This window comes from Amblyomma mixtum, chromosome 1 (genome assembly GCF_055824585.1).
Source record: "Amblyomma mixtum isolate Tamu chromosome 1, ASM5582458v1, whole genome shotgun sequence".
Lineage (NCBI taxonomy): Eukaryota > Metazoa > Arthropoda > Arachnida > Ixodida > Ixodidae > Amblyomma > Amblyomma mixtum.
This window is the reverse complement of record NC_143012.1, coordinates 102,023,691-102,045,021: the sequence shown is the minus strand read 5'-3', so window position 1 is coordinate 102,045,021 and position 21,331 is coordinate 102,023,691. Positions and strand designations below refer to the sequence as shown.

General features: G+C 47.5%; 1 protein-coding gene across 4 annotated transcripts in view; it reads right to left on the bottom strand.

The window, feature by feature from the left end:
* Positions 1–21,331, bottom strand: part of LOC149367348 (transcriptional activator Myb-like) — a 116,933-nt gene that overhangs the window by 49,054 nt on the left and 46,548 nt on the right. For all 4 annotated transcript variants that reach the window (XM_089555175.1, XM_089555190.1, XM_089555195.1 and 1 more), the window contains exons 3-10: positions 20,471–20,574; positions 19,801–19,929; positions 18,965–19,118; positions 15,261–15,324; positions 11,701–11,929; positions 8,477–8,652; positions 3,437–3,570; positions 515–631 (exon numbers count right to left, since the gene is read on the bottom strand). In XM_089555175.1, the coding sequence (XP_089411301.1) occupies positions 515–631; positions 3,437–3,570; positions 8,477–8,652; positions 11,701–11,929; positions 15,261–15,324; positions 18,965–19,118; positions 19,801–19,929; positions 20,471–20,574 (1,107 nt within the window). The remainder of the gene's footprint in view (positions 1–514; positions 632–3,436; positions 3,571–8,476; positions 8,653–11,700; positions 11,930–15,260; positions 15,325–18,964; positions 19,119–19,800; positions 19,930–20,470; positions 20,575–21,331) is intronic.

Genomic DNA, 21,331 nt, shown 5'->3' with positions numbered 1-21,331 from the left:
TTGTTTTTGTTTGTGTTTAACGATTGGTCGGCGCTTGTTATTTCCCGCCATGAATTTTCCCGACCAGACGGGTTTCCGTCGAAGCCTGGATTACACAAAGTGCTGTGTTGTTTCCTTTCTTTGTGTTCGTCTTTTGCGCCAAACCAAGTTTCAACAATCCCAGGGAAGCATGTCGGCCATCCATTCACTTTTAGAGAAGAAAGCCTGCTTGCTCTGTGCCTCCCCAGTAAGCAGCTACCACTCCCACTTCTATTTCACAAAGTTACTACATCCTCAGCTAGAGACACACCAGCACTGGGCACCCCGCATGCCTGTGCGACTGCTTTTCCGAAGTCACTGTCTTTTCCTGGGTGACTCCTTCCTGATGACAGGGCACCTTTCATCATGACTGATCCCACAAACAGGAAACAGAACACATTCCAACAAGAAACGACATTACCAGGTGCCTCAAAAACTCTCACATCACAGCAGAACCAGGGTCTGCATACCCAAGTTCGTGGGGTGCACCACGTACCGAGGGAAAGCCCAGGATGTCTGCCTCGAACACCTCGACTTCACTGACGAGCGCCATATCCTCATAGGTGGTGCTGTCCGCTTCCAGGTAGTCCGAGTCATGCGACTGCACCGACCGCTGCACCGAACAAGCACACTGTTGGGCAACACAGGCTTTTCAAATGCCAGTTTTTCTTCTCAGCAGCAGTGTGTATGCGAGTGAACTGCTCTGCGCACTTTATGCCACACCCCACACTGGTTGTATGATGCGAACTGGCCAACCTGAGCTGTCCCAATCTCACATACGCTGTTCAAACGGCACTACTACCAGCTGCCAAAACACCACGCCTAGTACATCTTCTCTTAAGGGGGTAAGCTGGTCTTAGAAAAGAAATCTTGTTAATGAAGTCACAATAATGGAATCTTCAACAAACATGTATTTTTGCATGCTGATTCTAAATATATAATTTATGTAAAACAAGTCCTTGTGCACTTATATAATATGTTATGTAACCTTTTGCTGAGAGCTTTCAATAACTTTTGCTGCAGGAAACTTACTAGGACACATGCCATAGGCTTGTCTTGACATCAAAGTACAGTAATCCCTCGTTATAACGAAGTCAGCGGGACGGCGGGAAAATTCGTTATAAGCGATAATTCGATATAAGTGACCGCTCGAAAAAAAGCTAGAACAGTCGAGATTTAATTGCGCCACAACTGCGAGGAAGCTGGCGGATGACGCCGCACAGCGTCCGCCAGCTGCAGCGGTTGCTAGGCAACGGCTCAAGGTCAGTCTCTGTGCCTCCTCGGAGCACTGCCACAGCGAAATCACAAGTTCATGGCCAATGTAGCTTTCGCTACAAAATTTTCTCGTAGCACATTTGTTACTTCTACCAGCAACTCAGTATTGGTCAGCGATCCTCAAAGGTGATACAGTTTTCAAATTTCTTATACCAGAGTTTATTATCTCTATCAAGAACAAGCTTTAGCTCATTTTTGTGATCCAGACAGGATCCAGGCTGATCGAAGGGCCGGCAGTTTTGGCTTACTTCACGTTCGCACAAGAAAAATACAAAGCAGCCATGCTACCATAAAGTCTGCCTCCTAGATTCGAGCAACGACAGCATGCCTGTGCAAGAGTGGAGCTTTCAGCAACGACGCCGCCTGCAGGAACGCTGGGTGACAAACTGCACGCTGCTCCCTGGCTGCCCTGGTCGCCGCTAAGCCTAGCCGGTTTCGCATCGATGGCGCAGCTGTTAGCGCTTCGGGACTGGCCAGCACTCGAATAAAGGCGCTATACTCGGCATCCCTTTACTGTCAACCAGTCCCATAATAAAAGATACGTTAGATTTCCGCGACGCCTTCAGCAACGGAGCTAGCAGACGGCAGGCGAACCACACCAAGTAGCAGCAGCACCAAAGCGGCTATTGGATGAAATTTGCTTGTATCGCAGTCATCGCCTCTACCTCCAAGGCTTGCTATGAACTTGAGCAAACAATACTATCGCGTTTTCAAATACCGGCGGCCGGCATCAAGGCTGGCAGACCACGGCCGGTCTCGACGCGCGCTCGCTCGCTTGTGCGCGTCGAGACCGGCCGTGGGCAGGCCGGCCCGGCTCAAAGCAGCGCGCCCTATGTCATCATGATGCTGCCGCTCTTCGCGCTCACGTTGGCTCCCGCTTCCCGTCGTCGCGTTTGCCGCGGGCGGCCTGTCGTTGACATCTAGCAGGTTGGACGCAAGCGGCGAGCTGCGATCGGACGCTGTGGCGCCGTTCGCAACTTCGCGCCGCGGTGAATCGCGCTCGCTTTTCGCACATGTGTCCCCACCGTAACAACAAAATTCACTGACCCTACCACGCATTTAGACCATTTGTCTAGTCGAATGGCGCGAATCGAGCATGACCGGCCACTTTTCCGCAACCAAGACACCGCGGCTTTCTGGCATCGCAAAGCGTGAGGAAAACCTTTATTTTCGTGTGGATTCTGTCACGGGGATAACCAGGAATGCGCTTCCGACCGAGATTAATGGTTCGGGCGTGCTGCACCATGGAATTTGGCCCCGCTGAGCTGGGGACACTCGGCACTCCCTTGGTGCCCGTTACTAGGCAGGTCATCGATCGTGGGTCTGGTACTTTTGTGGCCTGTTCTATGCCTGCATGAGTCTAATTTGTCGACGGTATTAATTTGGCACTACATGCGCAAAGGGTCGCCGCCACGGCGGCGACGCCTACTCTCAGCGGCGGCGACGCCTCCGCTCGCCACTTTGCTCTAAGCGGGTCACGCTCTTCGTGCGCTTTGAGTAATGCGGCTTAAAATGCATGCGTTTGGGTCGGGACCGGAAGAAATTTCAAATAAAGCGTTATTTCGAGTAAAGCGATTTCGTTATAACGAGGGATTACTGTATGCAATAAGGACAAAATTATCCTGCCTATCACAGAAGTTGGGTTACACGGTTTTGAATTTGCCACTTCACAAAGGGGAAGAAACTGATAATTTCAAAATCCTGCAACTCGCCTGTTACAACAGGCAGGATGATAATTTCACCCTTCTTGCACAGCTTGATGCCAAGAGAAACCAATGGCACGCAATCTAACAAGTTCCCTGCAGTAGAATTCCTTTCAAACTCTCGGCAAAAGCTATCCAACATATTGCATAAGAGCACAAGGACTTGTTGTACATGAAATTAATTCACATATTTGGAATCAGCGCGCAAAAATGCATGTTCCCTGAAGATTTCATAGTTGTGACTTCATTGGTAAAAATTTGTTTCCAAGACTCTCTTCCCCCCTTGAATGCATGCCCTGTGTGGCCAGAGGCCATTGGCCAGGCACTCTGAGCAGGTTGGGTTGTATGCGTGAAGCCACTTTTCCCCATGCCCTGCCCGAAGTGAGTTGATCCGATTTCCACCGTGTGGCACGGGGAGGAAAAAGGGGAAAGAGGCTGACCAGCCGTCTCCGCTTCCCTCGCCGCAGGATGGGGGGGGTCACCAGGCGCGAGCTGCCTCCTCCGCTGCTGCAGTGGGACGTCGAGGACACCTCGGGGACCACACCCACGTCCCTCAGCCGCTCGCCACCACCACCTGCGTACACCAAAGGAAGGAGGGCTTGGAGCGGGCCCATCCTTTGCGCAGACTGATTGCATCGCAATTGTCACGGTTTCAGCCGTTCATTTCAGTCATTTGCCAGCCATTTCTGCAGTGCACCACCTCATGGGAATTTAAGGCAGAAAGCTGGGCTAGTTGATGTTTGGATTGAGAGGACATAGTGAGGGTCGAGGGTAGACGAAGACAACACAGACGCTAGACATCTACTGACTTTATCCTCGAAAAGAACCAGGAATTTATAGGTGACAATCAGGAGCAAAAAAAATCAACAATCGAATCGCATGCGTGACGGCACTTCCCGATACAGGAACTTCATATCTTTAGTACACAGGTAAACATAAAGATTTCAAGTTCCTGTATCGGGAAGTGCCGTCACGCATGCGATTCGATTGTTGATTTTTTTTTGCTCCTGATTGTCACCTATAAATTCGTGGTTCTTTTCGAGAATAAAGTCAGTTGAAGTCTAGCGCCTGTGCTGTCTTCGTCTACCCTTGTCCCTATTTTTAGCGCTACTACTATGTCCTCTCAACTCATAGGAATGGTTGCAGCCTGTTGTTTCTTTATTCTCCCAAGGGATGGCAGCACCACCACAATGGCACAGATATATATTTTGATCACGAGGTTTTGGAAGCTTTGACAGGGCTGTGGCATGTTGCAAGTTGCGCGTCCGCGCCGAGGGTGGCACCCCGGTCTAAACGATTGCAGCGATCCTGGTATCGGCGGTAAACACGGGTGCAGTTAAGCCTAATAAAAGTGAAATTTTTCGCCTACTATCAATAATAAAAACATGCATATGAACTAAATTATAACCAGCCATAGGTATTAAAAATAAGATATCAAAGAAATTAGTTGCGAAGATGACGCCTCGGGCAACGCGGCAGCAGACGACAAACAGACGACGCCCGGTCAGCCGCGTAAGCGAAAACGGCGACATTCACACTGCAGCAGCGTCATTGGCGTCATGTCGAGTCACACAGTGAGCTTTTCTTGGAGTCTTTATACTAAGCACTAGCACTGCAGCATATCATGTTGTCCCTAGCCCAACGGACTGTGATTTCTTCTACACGAGTCAAAGGTTGAAATTTTTCGATGCCTTTCTCTGCGGGTGTTTATTCATTGCCACAGACTAATGCATTTCAATACATTTCAGATGTTTTACTTGCCTGCTATTTACCTGAATCTCCTACAAAGTCATGTACAAACCTATATTCAGTCATGTAGCATTTGATTATGTATACTGTACCTACCTTGATACCTTTTTTTTATCCTCTATATATTCTCTGTGCACTCATGTCTTCAAGGCTTACATAATGGCGTTTTTTAATTTTGATTTTTAGGATGCCTGTTACTGATACTGCAATGCCACTGATGCCTAAGATCGCTTTTTGAACATCGATTGTCACTGCTGGTGTTCTTTTAATAAATTGTTCTTTGTACAAAACCATTTACGCTTTTCGTTCTCGAGCGAGCGGAGCTGCTAAGCAGTCGCGCCGCTCGCCACCATGCACCATGCTACATCAACAGACACATCGAAATACAAAAGCGAGCAAGCAGATTCTGTAAGTAGTTAGGAAATCAAGTGTGAATGCAGCGCGGGAGCAGTTAATCGCCAGTATTTACAAAGCTTGGATCGAGCTAGCGGCCGCCAGCTCCAGGAACGCACGAGCAACCGGCCGCAACTATGACACCATACCGCAACTAGCCGCCAGAACGCGCGCCGCCATATTGGATTTTTGATGCGTTTACCGCCTCTCCCAGGTGCCGCCACCATCGCCTTCTAAAAAAAGCGTCCCCATTGGCTGTATGAGAGTGTCACTCCCTTGGCTTTGACAAGGCACGAACACATCGCAACATGGCTTCCATTCCAGCAGTCTTGCCTTATCGAAAGCCATTCAAACAACAATGCAGGAAGTGAAGATGGCTTCAATGAAAGTCGGCAGAAAGTTGAGACAGCGTGGAACACCTTCGTCTGACGCAGCTTGGGCTTGCAGCCTGCCCAGTTTGTGCAGTTGCAAGACTGCTCCCCCTGAACATGCAAATTCTTTGCAGCAGACTGGGACAAGAAGCAATCGCGCAATTCACTGCAACAAATGCGAAGGCTGTGTCACACAAAGGAGAAAAGACAAAGAAAGAACAGCCTACACGAGGGCAGAGACTTGCATCAGCACACCTCCCATCACGATGCTGAAGAAAGAGATGCTCTATCTTAACACTCAAAGGGGCTCTGAAACACCTTCCTAGGAGAGCACATCAACTCACTCAATCACAGCACTGAGTACTCACCCATGGGGCAGAAACGTGGAGGCTAACAAAGAGGGTTCAGCTTAAGTTGAGGACAACGCAGCGAGCCATGGAAAGGAAAATGATAGGTGTAGCGTTGAGAGATCGGAAGCGGGCAGAGTGGGTGAGGGAACAAACGTGGGTTAATGACATCCTAGTCGAAATCAAGAGTAAGAAATGGGCTTGGGCAGGGCATGTACTGCGAAGGCAAGATAACCGCTGGTCCTTAAGGGTAATGGAGTGGATTCCAAGAGAAGGCAGGCGCAGCAGGGGGCGGCAGAAAGTTAGGTGGGCGGATGAGATTAAGAAGTTTGCGGGGTTACGGTGGCCGCAACTGGCGAAGGACAGGGTTAATTGGAGAGGCACGCTAGAGGCCTTTGCCCTGCAGTGGGCGTAGTCAGGATGATGATGATGATGATGTTGTCACGAAAACCCGAGCCAAGTAATATGTTTCTACACACAGCAGAGAACCCTAAATCACGCGCGATAATTGACAAGCCCTTCCCAGCGACTTTTTCATGCTCGCACCCTCTTCCATCGCTCACACCTGCGCATACAAATTGAGAGGTTGGTACTGGTTAGACTCCTTCAGATGTCGGGCAGCTACCATGGCCGCAGCCAATAAGCCATGTGACTCCGGCGGGTCAGCAAACTCCACCCACAGAGGGGGAGCCGACGGAGGAGCGCCAAACTTCCAGCGTGCAAAAAGTGACGAGAGGAAAAGGAAGGGCACAAAGACAATGAAATTCAGATTTCAACTACAGGTAACTCAGCATCTACAACAAGCATTAAAATAATTCTTGCTGGACAATATTCCAGAAGCAGCGTGCTTTGACATCTCAGGCACACCACACCTTTATTAGACCCCCTTTTCAGAGCCCCTTTAAGTATATCATTCAACTGTATTTGACAGCGGCAAATGTTTTATCTCTGTGAGCAAATGATAGTCTTTCTTTTGTGGGCAGTACATGTTTCGCAAGCAAACAAACCATTTCAATAAGCAGTAGTCAGCGCCTGTGTTTATCTATTTTTTTTCGTTGCACTGCCGTCGTTCATTGTAGTTTTTTTTTTTGTTTGGCAGTTTAAATTTCCCCGACACTATCAACTGGTCGCGCTCCAGCATTGCAAATAACGGGTCATCCCAATCATCAAATTCTGTACTGCTTTGTTTGAATTATTCATTATTTCAAGTAGTGAAAACTTCCAACTTATTGGAAGTGTATAGACTGCTGTTCCAGATTTTGTTTCCAGTGTTTGGGCTAATTTTTTAGCAATCCACCAGGCTCTGGAAGTTTTCCAAAGCCATTTTATTCATAGATATCAAGAGTGATTGGTTAACGAGAATTGGGTGCTGTTTAAAAGGAAGCTTCATGAGCTAATCGATCTATACATCCCTCGTAAAACCATTGTAAGTAACCGACATGCCCCATGGTACAACCAGACACTAAAACAATTCTTTACTGTGCTTGTTGTTATCATTTATTGCGCAATTTCTGCAATGTACACCCCATTTTGCCTTCACAACTTACACCCCTGGTCTCCCCTGTCAAGCTCCACTCCCATCTACAATGCCCAACCAGCCAAGAGGGAAACTGAAATAAGCTAATGAACATGATGCAATGATTATACTACAGTTGCTCTGTGTATTAATATCAGTCACAGTTACACTTAAAGACCAACAAATGACCAAAAATCGATTTTCAAAAAATGACATTTGTGGAATCTACAGCTATTATTTTCCAACTGTACCAATTTCTTCCTTCAAGAGATCAACATTTTGACCATAATATTAAATTCAGATCATTGTGTGGGCTGAATTTATGCAGGAGCAGACAATTTAATGGCATGAAAATTTTGGACAACTGGCTGTCTTAGTATGTCGATATCTCAACATCTAGGACAGACATAGATGTCATATTATACTTGCTAACAGAAGCTGAAGGCACAATGTGTGCAATGATCAAAGCAGATTTGTTCAATCCCACTTCAAAAATTTGTAATTTCGCAAAGTTTAGCGATGCATTACACTTACACCTTGAACATTGATATTCCAAGTGCTGTAAAATTACTAATGAGGGTAAAATGGAAAAACGGTTTCGATTACTGCACTCTCTGCTCACCATACTATGTAGCCATGGATTAAAAATTATTTTTTACGGAGCAGTTTTTCTGCATGGAGGTACTGATGAATGACTAATTAAAATTAATTATCTTGGGAACCGACTAATTTATGAGACAGGTAATTTCATTGTTGAAATTAGCATAAAAACTGAGCAAGGTGGTACAGTTTCACTAGGATTGGACTAAAAATAAGGAAAACAGGTCTAAGACCAGTGTCCCCCTTTAAAGGTCACACAGACTGTCTTGTGAGCAGCAAGAGACACACGTGAAAGATTGGAAATCACAGGTTCTGCCTGAAACACTATATATATGTGCAACTTCTCCACTGCGTAGTAGCCACATTCTCGGGTGTAATGAGATCACACAGGGCGACACACACACACCTGGGCGGCAGGCTACCACCTGGAGGACCCAAAGGACAAACGGAATTTTCCGTGGCATTTTCCGTAAAACAGAACATTTCAAAACAACGACTGCCCACCTGCGAACTTGTGCTGCTGCGTGGGGGAGCCAAACTTGACGGGTGTGACGTGGGGTGTGACACCAGTGCCTGCGACCAGGTCGAGGGCCGTGAGCTGCCCAAAGGATCCGTTGGCGTCGGGGATGTCGCTGGGGCTCCGGGCTGTGGCCGACTCCAGCTCCTCCACATTTATGTCCCTGCACGGAGGCACACACACACTCACTCACCACGTCACGTGGCAGGGTGTCTGGCTCAGCACATTCAAACAGTCCAAACAGACATCTAAGGCACATGCCAATCAGGACCCTCTCATGCATAAGCATTAACTCTTTCCCTACCGCACCCATTGAGCATCGTTAGCCTGCTAATGATCATTTCATGCCCTGATTTCAGAACCTTCTGCATTGATAAGGACCACGCTGCAGATATAGCTTGTAGGCAAGGAACCAAATTTTTGTTTCCGATGTAGTTTTCTTTTGTCCTGCGAGGGGGCACTTTCTAACGCGCTGCGAAAAAATGAAGACCTGCGCTCGTTGCTCGCCATGTTGCCCACAGATGACGCCTTCGCTGCTCGACTTGGGAGCCTTCCGCATTGCTTACAGGCCCAATGTGAATCTGGCTTGTAGTCGGATAACTGAAGTTTTGTTTCCGATATAGTTTTTTTTTCCCCTACAAAAAAGCATTTTCTGAATGCACTCCAAAGATGCGGTACCATCAAAGTCGCTTGGCAACCTCCGGATGTGTGGCACGCGCTCTAAGACATAGCAAATCTCAGGACTCCGTTTCCTCTGCGAGTGATTTAATCGACGACCCGTGCAACAACGAGCCTGAAGATGTTGCAAGGCACTGAAGATGAATCAGTTGTCACATCAGTGATGATGGAAACCAGCCTCAAACACAGACGGCCGCACTCAGATGCATGACTATAGGGTTTCCAGTTATTGTTTTGTAGCAAGAATACTATTCAAGATAGAGCTGAATTTTTTTTTTTTTTTTTTGCAGATAGTGGCCAATAGAGTAACAAACACTTTGCTTTGCTTTTGCCTTGCTTGTGCCTTTGCTAGTATTGTTCAATTTTTTCCTAAAATCTCGTTTTTAGCAAAAGAAATTTTTTGTTGCACCATGAAATTTGTTGTTTAAACTTATATGAATAGAAAGCACCTCTATTCAGCTCTGTTTCTGGGTATTGCAATAAATGGGGAGGGCAGGCCTCTGTCAGGCGCTACTAGGCGCCTTTAGCTTGCTCTCCCTTGTTTGCAGTCTCTGTACTGGCCAAACAAAACCAATAAATGAAATGAAATATTGAATGCAATAGTTTTTACAGAAAAAAAAAATGTACTGAAACCTTCAGAAAATGGTCATTTTCCCCATGGTACGGAAAGAGTTATTGATTTTCATTATTACATTCTGTCATCACTATTCTACACTGGTTCTGCAACCCCAAGCAATGCGTGCGAGGAGTGGCACTTTGTTGGCATCTCACCAAGGGTTGCTTACGATGCCACTTAAACCCACAATTTCATGAAAACATTAATGGCATTTTTGCCAGGTGTGGTGCTTCTGCTTGGCTCAAGCACATTGGACACCCGCTCAGTGAGACCGCACATGATGCTGAGCGTACAGCAAACACTGTCTGGGCATTCCAGCTCATTCTCAGAGGGCCATTTTCAACAAAAACAAGGGACGAGAACAACGCACCCCGTAGAGACGCACTGTCCATCCAAGGCACAAAATGGAAAGCAAAGGGTGTGGGAACCGTCTCAGGCATGAAAGCAGGAGTCAATGCTCATTAGCACCCCCAGCCAAACGCTCTGTACAAGAAGTTGAAACATTTCAGTAAAGCTACAGTAGCCGACCGATATTTCGGACTCCAATAATTCGGACTAGCGTGATATTTCGGACTTCGCTGAGGAACCATCGCACACCTCATAGGAATGTGTACATTTTCACAACCGATATTTCGGACTTTGCGGAGTCTGAAAGTTCGAATTTTCGGGACTAACATAGACGCCAACAATATTGTGGTGATCGTTTTTCAACCGAAAGTTTGTTATTTCAGCCTAATATAAATGCGAGCAGGCATCGCTGTCACTACCAACCCGTTCGCCGGCACCGTGAAAGGCACCATCTTGGATTTAGATAGAACAGACTCGGCGGGCGCAATCGGACTGGCTTGCATAGGCTTGGCTATTTGTTTTCCATCGTTGCCATTCGAGATAATGAGATGCTTTTGCATTGCCATCAAGATGGCCTACAAAGGGCGCGCTCGCATTGAAAACTATACAGCGGGACAGCTGCAGCGTCCGCCACGGCTTGGACAACGCACCCCGCGGTGCGGGGCAGCAAACACGGTAGACGGGGGAGGGGGGGTGTTGCCTCGCGGTCTTCGTGAACGTCACTGCCCCATGCAAATTACTGTTCTTGCTTAGCGCAGCAAGTGCATTCATTCGTGGCATGACCTCGGCCGCATCGCACTATCTGGTATCATGATGTGATAGGGTGCGGGCATGAAGAAGGCACGGCTATGACTCAGACAGAGTCAAATATTATCGATTGAAATCTGAAATCTACTCCACCTCCCTCCTAAAGCAAACGAAAACTTAAATGGCAAGAGTTGAAGGACCGTAGAAGGTACATCAGACTGAAATTTCATGAGATTTGTTATTGAAAACTGGCATAAACCGCGAACAATATATCCAGGCAGCTCATTATATCTCAAAGCGACTGGACCACTGCTTGAAGGTCATGGAATTTTTTTGCAGGGGTGACGTCTTGCGTTATTCTTTTCTTGTTAGAACTGTTCGAGACTGGAACAGTTAGCCATCGAGCATTGTATGTATCCTTAAGGTCCTCAAGGGTAACAGAGTGGATTCCAAGAGAAGGCAAGCGTAGCAGGGGGCGGCAGAAAGTTAGGTGGGCAGATGAGGTTAAGAAATTTGCGGGGATACGGTGGCCGCAACTGGCGAAGGACAGGGTTAATTGGAGGGACATGGGAGAGGCCTTTGCCCTGCAGTGGGTGTAGCCAGGCTGATGATGATGGTGATTGTATGTATCACATCTGATGATGCATTTTTCCACGCACTGCAATCATTGTTTTATACCTCTAATGAAGTCTGTAGCCCCCCTGCTGTAATGCCCTGTGGGGCGATGGAGGTAACTAACAAATAAGTAAATAAATAAATAGCACCCGCTCACTTGTGGCCCTCCCCAAGTTCCCCCTTCCGAGTGGTGGGCACCCCACTCACTTGAGTGGGGAGAGCAGGTCGTTGATGTCGATGTACTCTGGCCTGCCGCCATCCTCACGCTTGACCCGCACGCCTTCCACCTTGACGGGCGGGGCCGCTTCTGTGTCTGCGCTCGCCGTGGAGAGGATGGCAGCAAATTCCTCCGGCTGCCAGAGCGGCTGCACCGGAGCGGCTGGGCCACTGGTCGCAGTGCTGCTTGGCGGGTAGTCTGGAACCAGGGGGTACTCCTCTGCAATGCCCCCCCACAGGACACACACATTGGTGAAGGAGGACACCTCCACCCAACTTTTCTTCTCAGTAAAAAAGAAAAATTAAAAGCCTCTCTCCGGCTCCGTCAATGCTTACAACTGTCAGCAAACAATGCATCAGCTTCTGGTTTTAGAAGGGTCAGGGTTCGGGCTAGTGGGTAGTCAACACGAGGATCCATAGCGCACAATATTGAAGGGACACAACACAAGCGCTAAACTTCCACTGAACGATCTTTATTTGGCGCGGACAACCTTGTAAAGATCACGTAAGGTACAGGTATAGATGACTAACAACGATTATCTTGTCAAGTTCATGATGTGTCAAGGAATGAGAAAAAACACAATGCAAGCCATCAATCAGAGCCCTACAGAAATATTAGAGATGAGGGGCCAGGTAATTTGGCTCGTCACTGCCGTGGTCACAAGTGCACGCCTAAGTTCGAGGAGTGTTCAGTGGTAGGAAAAAATAGTGATAAAAAAACGAGGGAGATAACTGAAGCTGCGGCGATGGAAAAAGAGGGATTGGAAAATTGCGTTAGTGATCCTTCGGTGTCATTATCAAAAAAGGACTTAGCTCTCTTAGATTCAAGGCAGCGGGCGATAGTGTGAAACGTGCTCACTGATTGGTGGCTTGCATTGTGTTTTTCTCATTCCTTGACACATCATGAACTTTATGTTGTTAGACATCTATGCCTGTACCTAACGTGATCTTTATAAGGCTGTCCGTGCCAAATAAAGATCGTTCAGTGCAAGTTTAGCGCTTGTGTTGTGTCCCTTCAATTGTGTGCGCTATGGATCCTCATGTCTTCTGGCGTCCAAATTCAGAGGACAGTGCAGGTGGGAGGGGGAGGCAGGCAACATCAGGTGCATTCTCTTTGCAGTACAAAACTTCAGGAAATTTCCCACGGTGAGTTTTCTGAAGGCATTCTTAAAAGTGGTGCTCCTGCACCAACACAAGCTTTCAGAGCGCCAAGTCTGTCATTACACCCCAGGAAGTTAGGTGTGTGGATGAGATTAAGAAGTTTGCGCAGCTGGCAAAGGACAGGGTTAATTGGAGAGATATCGGAGAGCCCTTTGCGCTGCAGTGGGCGTAGTCAGGCCTAATACGATGATGAAGGCCCCTGCTGCCTGTTTGCTTATTTATTTATTTCAAGCCTAGTGTGGCATGTATCGCGGGAACGGCAGCAAGCATATAAAAATAACAGAAAAAATAATAAGACTGATGGGTTGCCACAACAGCCTCCAGTGGACCATTTCTCAATGAGCTCTTTCCACGGGTTCTCCCATCTCACCAGACGATGCACAGAACGCGGGCCACCTGTGAGTGCCCACAGCAGCTATGCTCGCCTTTGCTTTGGCGAGATTAATAAGCACATGCTAGCGGTCAAGGTTCACCTATAAACCAGAATGCGATCTCTCGCACCAGGACCGGTTCGCGCGTACTCTCAAACCCAGGCAACAGGCGCCACCTTCCATGGGGTGGCCAAAACTCTACGAAGTGTCCTTTGGGCCATGCACAACAAGCGAGCAGCGCCTCCCCACTTGGTGGAGGTGTTGCTTGTTCTCCCCGTGGATCTACGCCACGATGCCCAGGCTCTACCACGACATCCGACACCTCGGTCCAACCTGCCCAGCCTGTCATCTGTTCCGGTGCCGTCCGTCAGCGCGACCCGACGATCTTCAGCGGCACTGACGACACCGACGTAGAAGACTGGCTGGCCTCCTACGAATGCGTGAGTGCATACAACAAATGGGATGACGTCGTTAAGCTCACGAACGTCGTCTTCTACTTGACCGACGTCGCCAACTTGTGGTTCCACAACCACGAGGCGGATTTTACTACCTGGGCGGCTCTCAAAACCAGCCTGACTGACGCCTTCGGCCACCCCGTTGTCCGAAAACTTCGTGCCGAACAACGTTTGCGCAGCCGTGCCTAGCAGAATGGCGAGAATTTCACCAGCTACATCGAGGGCGTTGTTGACTTGTGTAAGCGGCTCAGTCCATCTATGAGCGAGGCTGACAAAATCAAACACATTCTGAAAGGGATTGAGGACGACGCATTTCAAATGCTGGTGTCTAAAGATCCTCAAACCGTCTCAGACGTCGTCTCTTTGTGTCAGAGCTACGACGAGCTCCGAAAACAGCATCACGCCACCCGGCGTGTCATTTGCCCGGACGACAACCTTTCGAGCTTGGCGGTAGGCGGTCCTGCTAACAATCAGCCGACCCTTCTTCAGCACATCAAGCAGTTTGTGCGAGAGGAGGTCGCCCGTCAGTTATCGCTAGTTACCTCCCAACCCGCCCCAACGCTATCACTATCGCCTTTGATTCAGCGTGTAATCCAGGAGCAGGTAGCTGAGGTCCTGCCACCCACTAATCCAAATACTCTGGTCACTGCACCGTTGACATACGCTGAAGCAGTCATCCGGCCACGACCTCAGCCGGTTGCTCCGACTTATGCGCCGCCTGTCAACGTGTACCCTCAGCAGCAGCTCGCCCCTGCACTGCCACGCACTCACCATCCTTTACCCCGCACCTACACCAAGTGTAATGTGGAAACTCGCACAGTTAGTGTGCGAGTCCTTGTCCCAGCAGTGCTGCTCAGCAGGCCGGCGTTCGCAAGTGTGCACCCGAGCTTCGTCAGCTTCATCTTCTGTCTTCTTCCTCTCATTCGTCGGCGCTAGCCGCTGGGGCAGCAAACCCCAACTCTCTTTTTACGGAGCTATAAGCCCATTATCCTGGTCACCATTATGTTTGCAATAACGTGGTCAAGCTTGACACGCCCTGTGGTTTATGATAAGCTCGTCTCATGGCTACATGACCTGACTCCTACTATGACTATTTGCTTCCAATGACTCGGCTGGCAGCTGCTCAATGTGGCTTGCACAAGCTGCAGAGTTTTCTCCACAACCATTCATTCAACACGGTAAAGCTCACTGACTGAGTTGCAAAGCCTGAAAGCACAAAAGAAAGGGGCCACCACTCAGCACTGCGTTCCTCTGGTGTCCAGCACTCACAATCCACAACAAGAAACATCTGGTTGAGGTAGTTAACATTTTGTTCTCCTAACCATTAATATTAACGCGACAAGAATGCAGGGGCCCCAATGGGCTTTGTACATTTCCCCCTTGTCCATTGTCCAGACGATGCACTGAGTTTCCACATTAAAAAAGCACAAATGTGTGTGTGTGTAGACATACACATGCACACGTGCATGCACACACACACACACACGCAAATACACAAACACGCACGAAGGAAACCAAAGAGCACAGAAAGTGGTTTATATATATATGCATAGAATATACTTACGCTTGCATAGCCCTGGCTCCTGCTTGATGGCAATGGTCTGTGGTTTGGTTCGTCGTTCCTGCAACTGAAACGACACCGTGTGTGCTGCAATAACCACATCCTCAACGTAGTATGTAGCTTGTTGATAGCTGAAAAGAAACAGACAGGTGGGGCAGCCTCTCTCGCATCGCACACAGACCAGCCAAACAGCACCAGAAGACTGTCCACCTGAGAGGAACTAACTACGCCAACTGGGGAGTGAATTCGGCCTGCAAAATATCCTCTGTGGTGATACTCGGTGGATCATATGAATGCATTAGCAGCCGGATGTTTGTTATATCACATACTGAAGCTTGTTACATCTGAGGTGGCACATTTAGGTTCTATCACATCGGAATGGTAACACACAAAAGTTCATAACAACCAGGGTTAACACATGAACGGTCGTTATATCTGGCCACTTGGCTATAAACGAACTTAGTATACTACCTCGGGTATAACAGACCTTAGTATGCCACCTCGGGTATACTAATAGGATATAACGACCGTTCAAGTGTTAACCTTGGTTGTTATGAACTTTTGTGTGTTACCTCTGATGTCATCATGATGATGATGACATCGGAGGTAGCACACAAAAGTTTGCAACAACCAAGGTTAACACATGAACGGTCGTTATATCCTATTATACCCGAGGTGGCATACTAAGGTTTGTTATACCCGAGGTAGTATACTTGGTATAGTACTAAGTTCGTTTATAGCCCAGTGGGCAGATTGCCTGCCACTGGCTACTGACTGACAGTGCTCACTATTTCCACTTGTACACAACATTCTAAAGCTTCTAACCAGTTGTGGCAGAGCATTCTGGCATGGTGCCAATTGTTAACTTTCACAAACTGCACCATGCCTTCCTTGCCCTCACAGTCTCGTGCAGTTCTTAAAAATGAATGCAGTTTGTGGCGGAAGGAGAGAACTGTGCCCAGTCACCATCAGTGGCTGATCCACCAAGGGCAAAGCTCACACTGCCTTGCCCAGCAAGAGCAACGAAAAGGACCCCGCTTGCCTGAGAGCTTACCCACCGCCAAAAGCATAAAAATGCAACTATTTATTTATTTTATTTATTTATTCAAGACTGCCAGCCGCCTTTTGGTGGCCAAGGCAGGAGTGGGGATGCAATTGCACAGTGCTTTGCCAATAGCAAACAATGAAAAAAAAAAGGGAAAAAGAAGGCCTGCAGGCAGGCAGCAAAATTTCTGCGGAACTCAAATAACAGATGAGTAACAGACACTTTACATTAAAATACAAAACCACACGTGACAAGGGCAACACTGCAGAATCAAACCAAATACCCTAACTTGACCGGCTGGGGTTGATTGCAGATAAAAATGTTTCAGCTGACGACACGGTGACCACTTCACGAGGTAACGCATTCCAATCAGCTATTGTTCTTGGAAAGAACGACAGCTTGTATGCAGTGGTTCTGCATTTGGGAACTACAATTGTTTTATCACGTTTGTGCCGAGTTTAGTGTTCTGTTATGCTGCATATAAGTGAGAAAGTCTATTTCGGTGAGATTATTGACGATGTCGAATAACATTTTCAAGCGATGCATTTTGGGACGAGATTCCAAGGTGGGCAAACCGGAATGGCTAAGAAGATCAAATGTGGATACCTGTCTGCCGTAGGCATTGAAAATGAAGCGCAGTGCTCTTCTTTGGACACGCTCTATACTTTTGGCAACAAATTTGTGCAACAAATTCACACCTGTCGGTACTTCCAGCTCAGGTGCAGCCCTTGACCACATTCTCACCGAAAACCTGACCTCCTCTCTGCACCTCATAGCACAAGGCCAGAGGTGAACGGTTGGCACTGTCCCCAGCATTTCTGCCAAACTGTATGGGGTCTCTACAGATAACAATGCAAGAGCGGGGGTTTGTTATACTGCTTCATAGCTGGTGCTTTAAAAGCGAAACGTTTTGTGAAGTAAACTAGTTGAAAGTATGTGCTTCGTCCGTTTGTGTTTTCGTGTGTCTGTGCCTTTTAGCGCAAATTGATCAGTATGGTCTCTACAGACCTCCACGCAGGCTCTGCCAAAGTGGAGATCCTCACATCCACTGCAATGACCTTCCTTTACCGTATTTACTCGTAATGAATGCACTTGCATAATGAACGCACCCCCATCTTCAGTCGTCAAAATTTGGATTTTTTTCCCCTGCTGCACAGAAAACGCAACCCCAACTTTGATCCCATGCAGTCCCACGAACGACCAAGCTGTAGCTTTCCCACTTCACTTTGCGACGGGTCTAGCAATTCTAACGAACAGCGAAGCATAGAGAAACGAGTCAAGTGCAATAAAAAAGGTGTTTACAAATAGCGCACGCATATATTTACTATAGAAGGTAAGCTATTCAACACATTTGTTTTTTTTTTTTTTACAATACTGCATTTTTTTGCTCATCTTGCAAAAGTTTTCATAAAATTTATCCCGCATAGTAAGCGCACACCCCAACTCAGCTTCAGTTTTTCACAGAAAAAAGTGCGTTCATTACGTGAGTAAATACAGTACTTGCCAAAATTGCCTACCACTGGAATGCCGACCAATACTGGCTCATTCACCTTTGGGCCAATGCTTATTTATTTATTTGAATTTCCTGCAGCGCCATGACAGCATAATTGAAGGGGGGGGGGATACATACTACATACATGCCAAACAAACAACATGGGCCACCCAGTCAGTGATACATGGCAATGAAGAACAAAATAGAAAGGAAGCAATGGCATCAACTGTGTGTACACATGTCAGGTTTACTGGGGGCACCAATACAAAACAGAGAAAAGGCAATAAAGTATAAGTGAGCATTCACGCACGCATCAGGCTCGACAACACTGCACGAAAAGCATTCTCAGACATTGAACAACAGCATGAGGCAGCTTATTCCACTTACTGATGGTATGCGGAAAGAAAGAGTGCTTGAAAGCATCAGTACGACATTGCGTCCCGCGTATTTTCCATTCATGATCGCACCGTTTCGATGTAAAATAGGGTGGCAGCAAATATGTTTTAGGGTTTATGGCTGTTTTATTAAAATAAATGCGGTAGAGAAATTCTAGTTTAATCTGTAGTCGGCGCTCCTTAAGGGAGTTCCACTCCAAATCCTGCTTAATCCTGCTACTACGAAGATCAAAAGTATAGCTGTTAGTAACAAACTGCACTGCATGATTCTGAACTCGCTCCAGAATAGCACCGTGGGTTCCGGCTTGAGGGTCCCATACAGCACAGGCATACTCCATGATTGATCTGATGTCAGTAAAATATCCCTTACTGTAATGTGAAACTAAAATCGCGCTGTTAGTGAAGTGACAAATAAATAAATAACACGTGAATAACTCGAACGCTCCCTGCTTTTAAACACAGTGCATCATAATACAGATATCAGATCATATCCTTATAATTCCGTCCATAGGGAATGGGATAAAGTTCCAGGAAGAGTATAAGGCAGGGAGACGTGATATCTCCAGTATTATTCACCATGAGGTATTCAGAGAAGTGGATCGGAAACAGTTGGCGATAAAAGTTAATGAAGAAAACCGCACTAATCTTCTATTTTTTTATTGTACTTATTTTTAACCTTTTGAGGAGCATCCCTAAAATTCCTTTTTTAAAAAAATTCAACATTCTCGATGCCTTTGTTGCTATGCATTCAGCCAGTAACCCTTTCCAGACTTACCATGCGCTGACCTGACGACAGGGGGGCCACCGAGGAGGACGCTTCCTTGGCCGAGGAGGACTTCTTCCGCAGGGGATCACCAAGGCCCCCTGGCTCCACCTCGACGCGCTTCTTGAGGGTGGAATTCCAGTGGTTTTTGATTGCATTGTCAGTCCTGCAACAACCCCACCCCACCCTCAGCTCAGTGGGGGCGAGTGTCTGCTGCATGCTCAGGGGCCAAATCCAGCCCAACTTTTCTATCCAGTCTTGTCACAGTTAAAAGGGATACAGGAAACGGGGATAATGCACACAGACCTCCTATGACATGAATCTGATGGAAGACCCTACGGATGCTACAGCTGTGCACAAAAACAAAACAAAAAGGATAGCAAAAATATGTGATCAACCACAGGATTCATCAGCTGCAGATGCCTCATAACATAATCAACAATAGAACAAAAATGGATGTTAACACCTACATACAGTTTAACAGAACCAGACTAACCAGATGGAAACACAAGAAAACAGGCAATTTCATTGCTGAAATCAGCATAAAAAGCTGAGCAAGGTGGTACAGTTTCATTAGGATTGGACTAAAAATAAGGAAAATAGGTCTAAGACCAGTGTCCCCCTTTAAAGTCACGGAGATTTCAACCACAAATACAGGGAATGCTTAATCTTGGCAATGGAGGCGCATACTCTCACTGCCAAGCACACTAACTCGATGCAGTGAGCCATTTGGAGGGGGGCTTTTAAACGCAGCACCAGAGGTGTCTGGAGGTCACCCTGGTTAGGATCTCTGCAACTGCTAGGAACTTGGCATGCTGGTGCCAACTGAGTGTATTTAAGAGACCCACCGTCCGGGCAGCAGCTTGGCGATCTTGGCCCACTGGTTGCCCCAGAGGCGGTGGTACTCGAAGATGGTGCGCTCCTCCTCCTCTGTCCAGGCACTCTTCTTGATGGCCGGGTTGAGGTGGTTGTGCCACCTGCACAGGGGGATAGGTTGGCAGTGGCCAGGCAACCAGAGAGAGTTATTTCCAACATTAGCTCACTTTTATGTCGCACGTACGCTCGCCCCTGTAAGGCCACAGCATGTTTATCAATAAATAACCGCGAGAATTTTGATGTCACAGAAGAGGCGCAGGTGGTCGGAGCAGCCGCCTGACCTTTCGGCACAGCCGCGCACTACTGCTCATGTGCGCCGCCTCCTCGCCACCGTTTGACCTTTCGTTGCAGCCGCGTGTTTGCCACAGTTACTACGCATGTGCAAGGAGGGCTACATAACACACTTGCGTCCACCATTATCATGGTGCTCCCCGTGCATTGTGCACGAACTGCGACAGCCATGACGTCAAGCAAAGCATAACTGCAGCTTTTCGCTTGTATATCCAGGCTTAACCAGAGCTAAGCCACTGCCAATTTTTTTCTTTATATTCTCTAACCAATCTATCAAATCTACAAATGTGCTGTTTTCCTTCAGACAACGGGAGCTGTGGCTGCACAACAAGGAATGCCCGTAGTACCCACCTCTCCCGGCACTGCTTGCCAATGCGCCCCTTGAGGTGCTTGGCGATGAGGGTCCACTTCTTGGGGCCGTACTTCTTCACCAGCTCCACCACCTTCTCATCCTCCTGGGGGGGGGGGGGGACACCGCGCAACCGTCACCACACCACACACCTTCTCAGGCAGCAGGCCACTTCACAGTTGTGCAACAACCACTTCAGCTCAACACCAGGACCGAGTAACGAGGGAGGTAGTAGAAGCCTTTCACGTACTGAAAAAACTGGTCATTCATGTGTTAGCGATCCGTCGGTTCTTGAAGGGAGATAGATTTTTTCAGTTGATGGAATGAAAACTGCATGCTAATTAATGGTTTGCCACTGGAAGTTTGGTACATGGCGTGCAATTGCTCTGATTTGTTGTTGCCGTCTAGCGTTTATCAGTAACACCTCTGCATAAAAAATCTTGAGTTGCGAGCAAGCACTGCTACTTGCTAGCGCTTGAAGTATTCCACATCTGCCAGCTTTCATGGCGCATGTCAAACACATGCCAACACAATTTGTGTCAAATCAAATGCATGCCAGACACAATGTTAAATGGAAGTCTCATCATCATCAGTCACTTTATATCGCGCTATTTTCACTGCCTTCTCAAAGGCTTTTGACTAAGCAGCTAAAAAAAAATTTGTAACCTCCACATCCACAACAATTCTTGCAAACTAAGCCCAGCAGATAACTTTGACACTAACCAGACAAGGACCATGCAAGGATCACTTTAAAAGTCAGTGCTAGGACTTCTTATCTTCATTAAAGGTACAGCACGCGAAATAACCTCATAATTGTGCCTCCCAACAGCCAAGGGTACTGAACATCCCGTCAAATAGAGCTC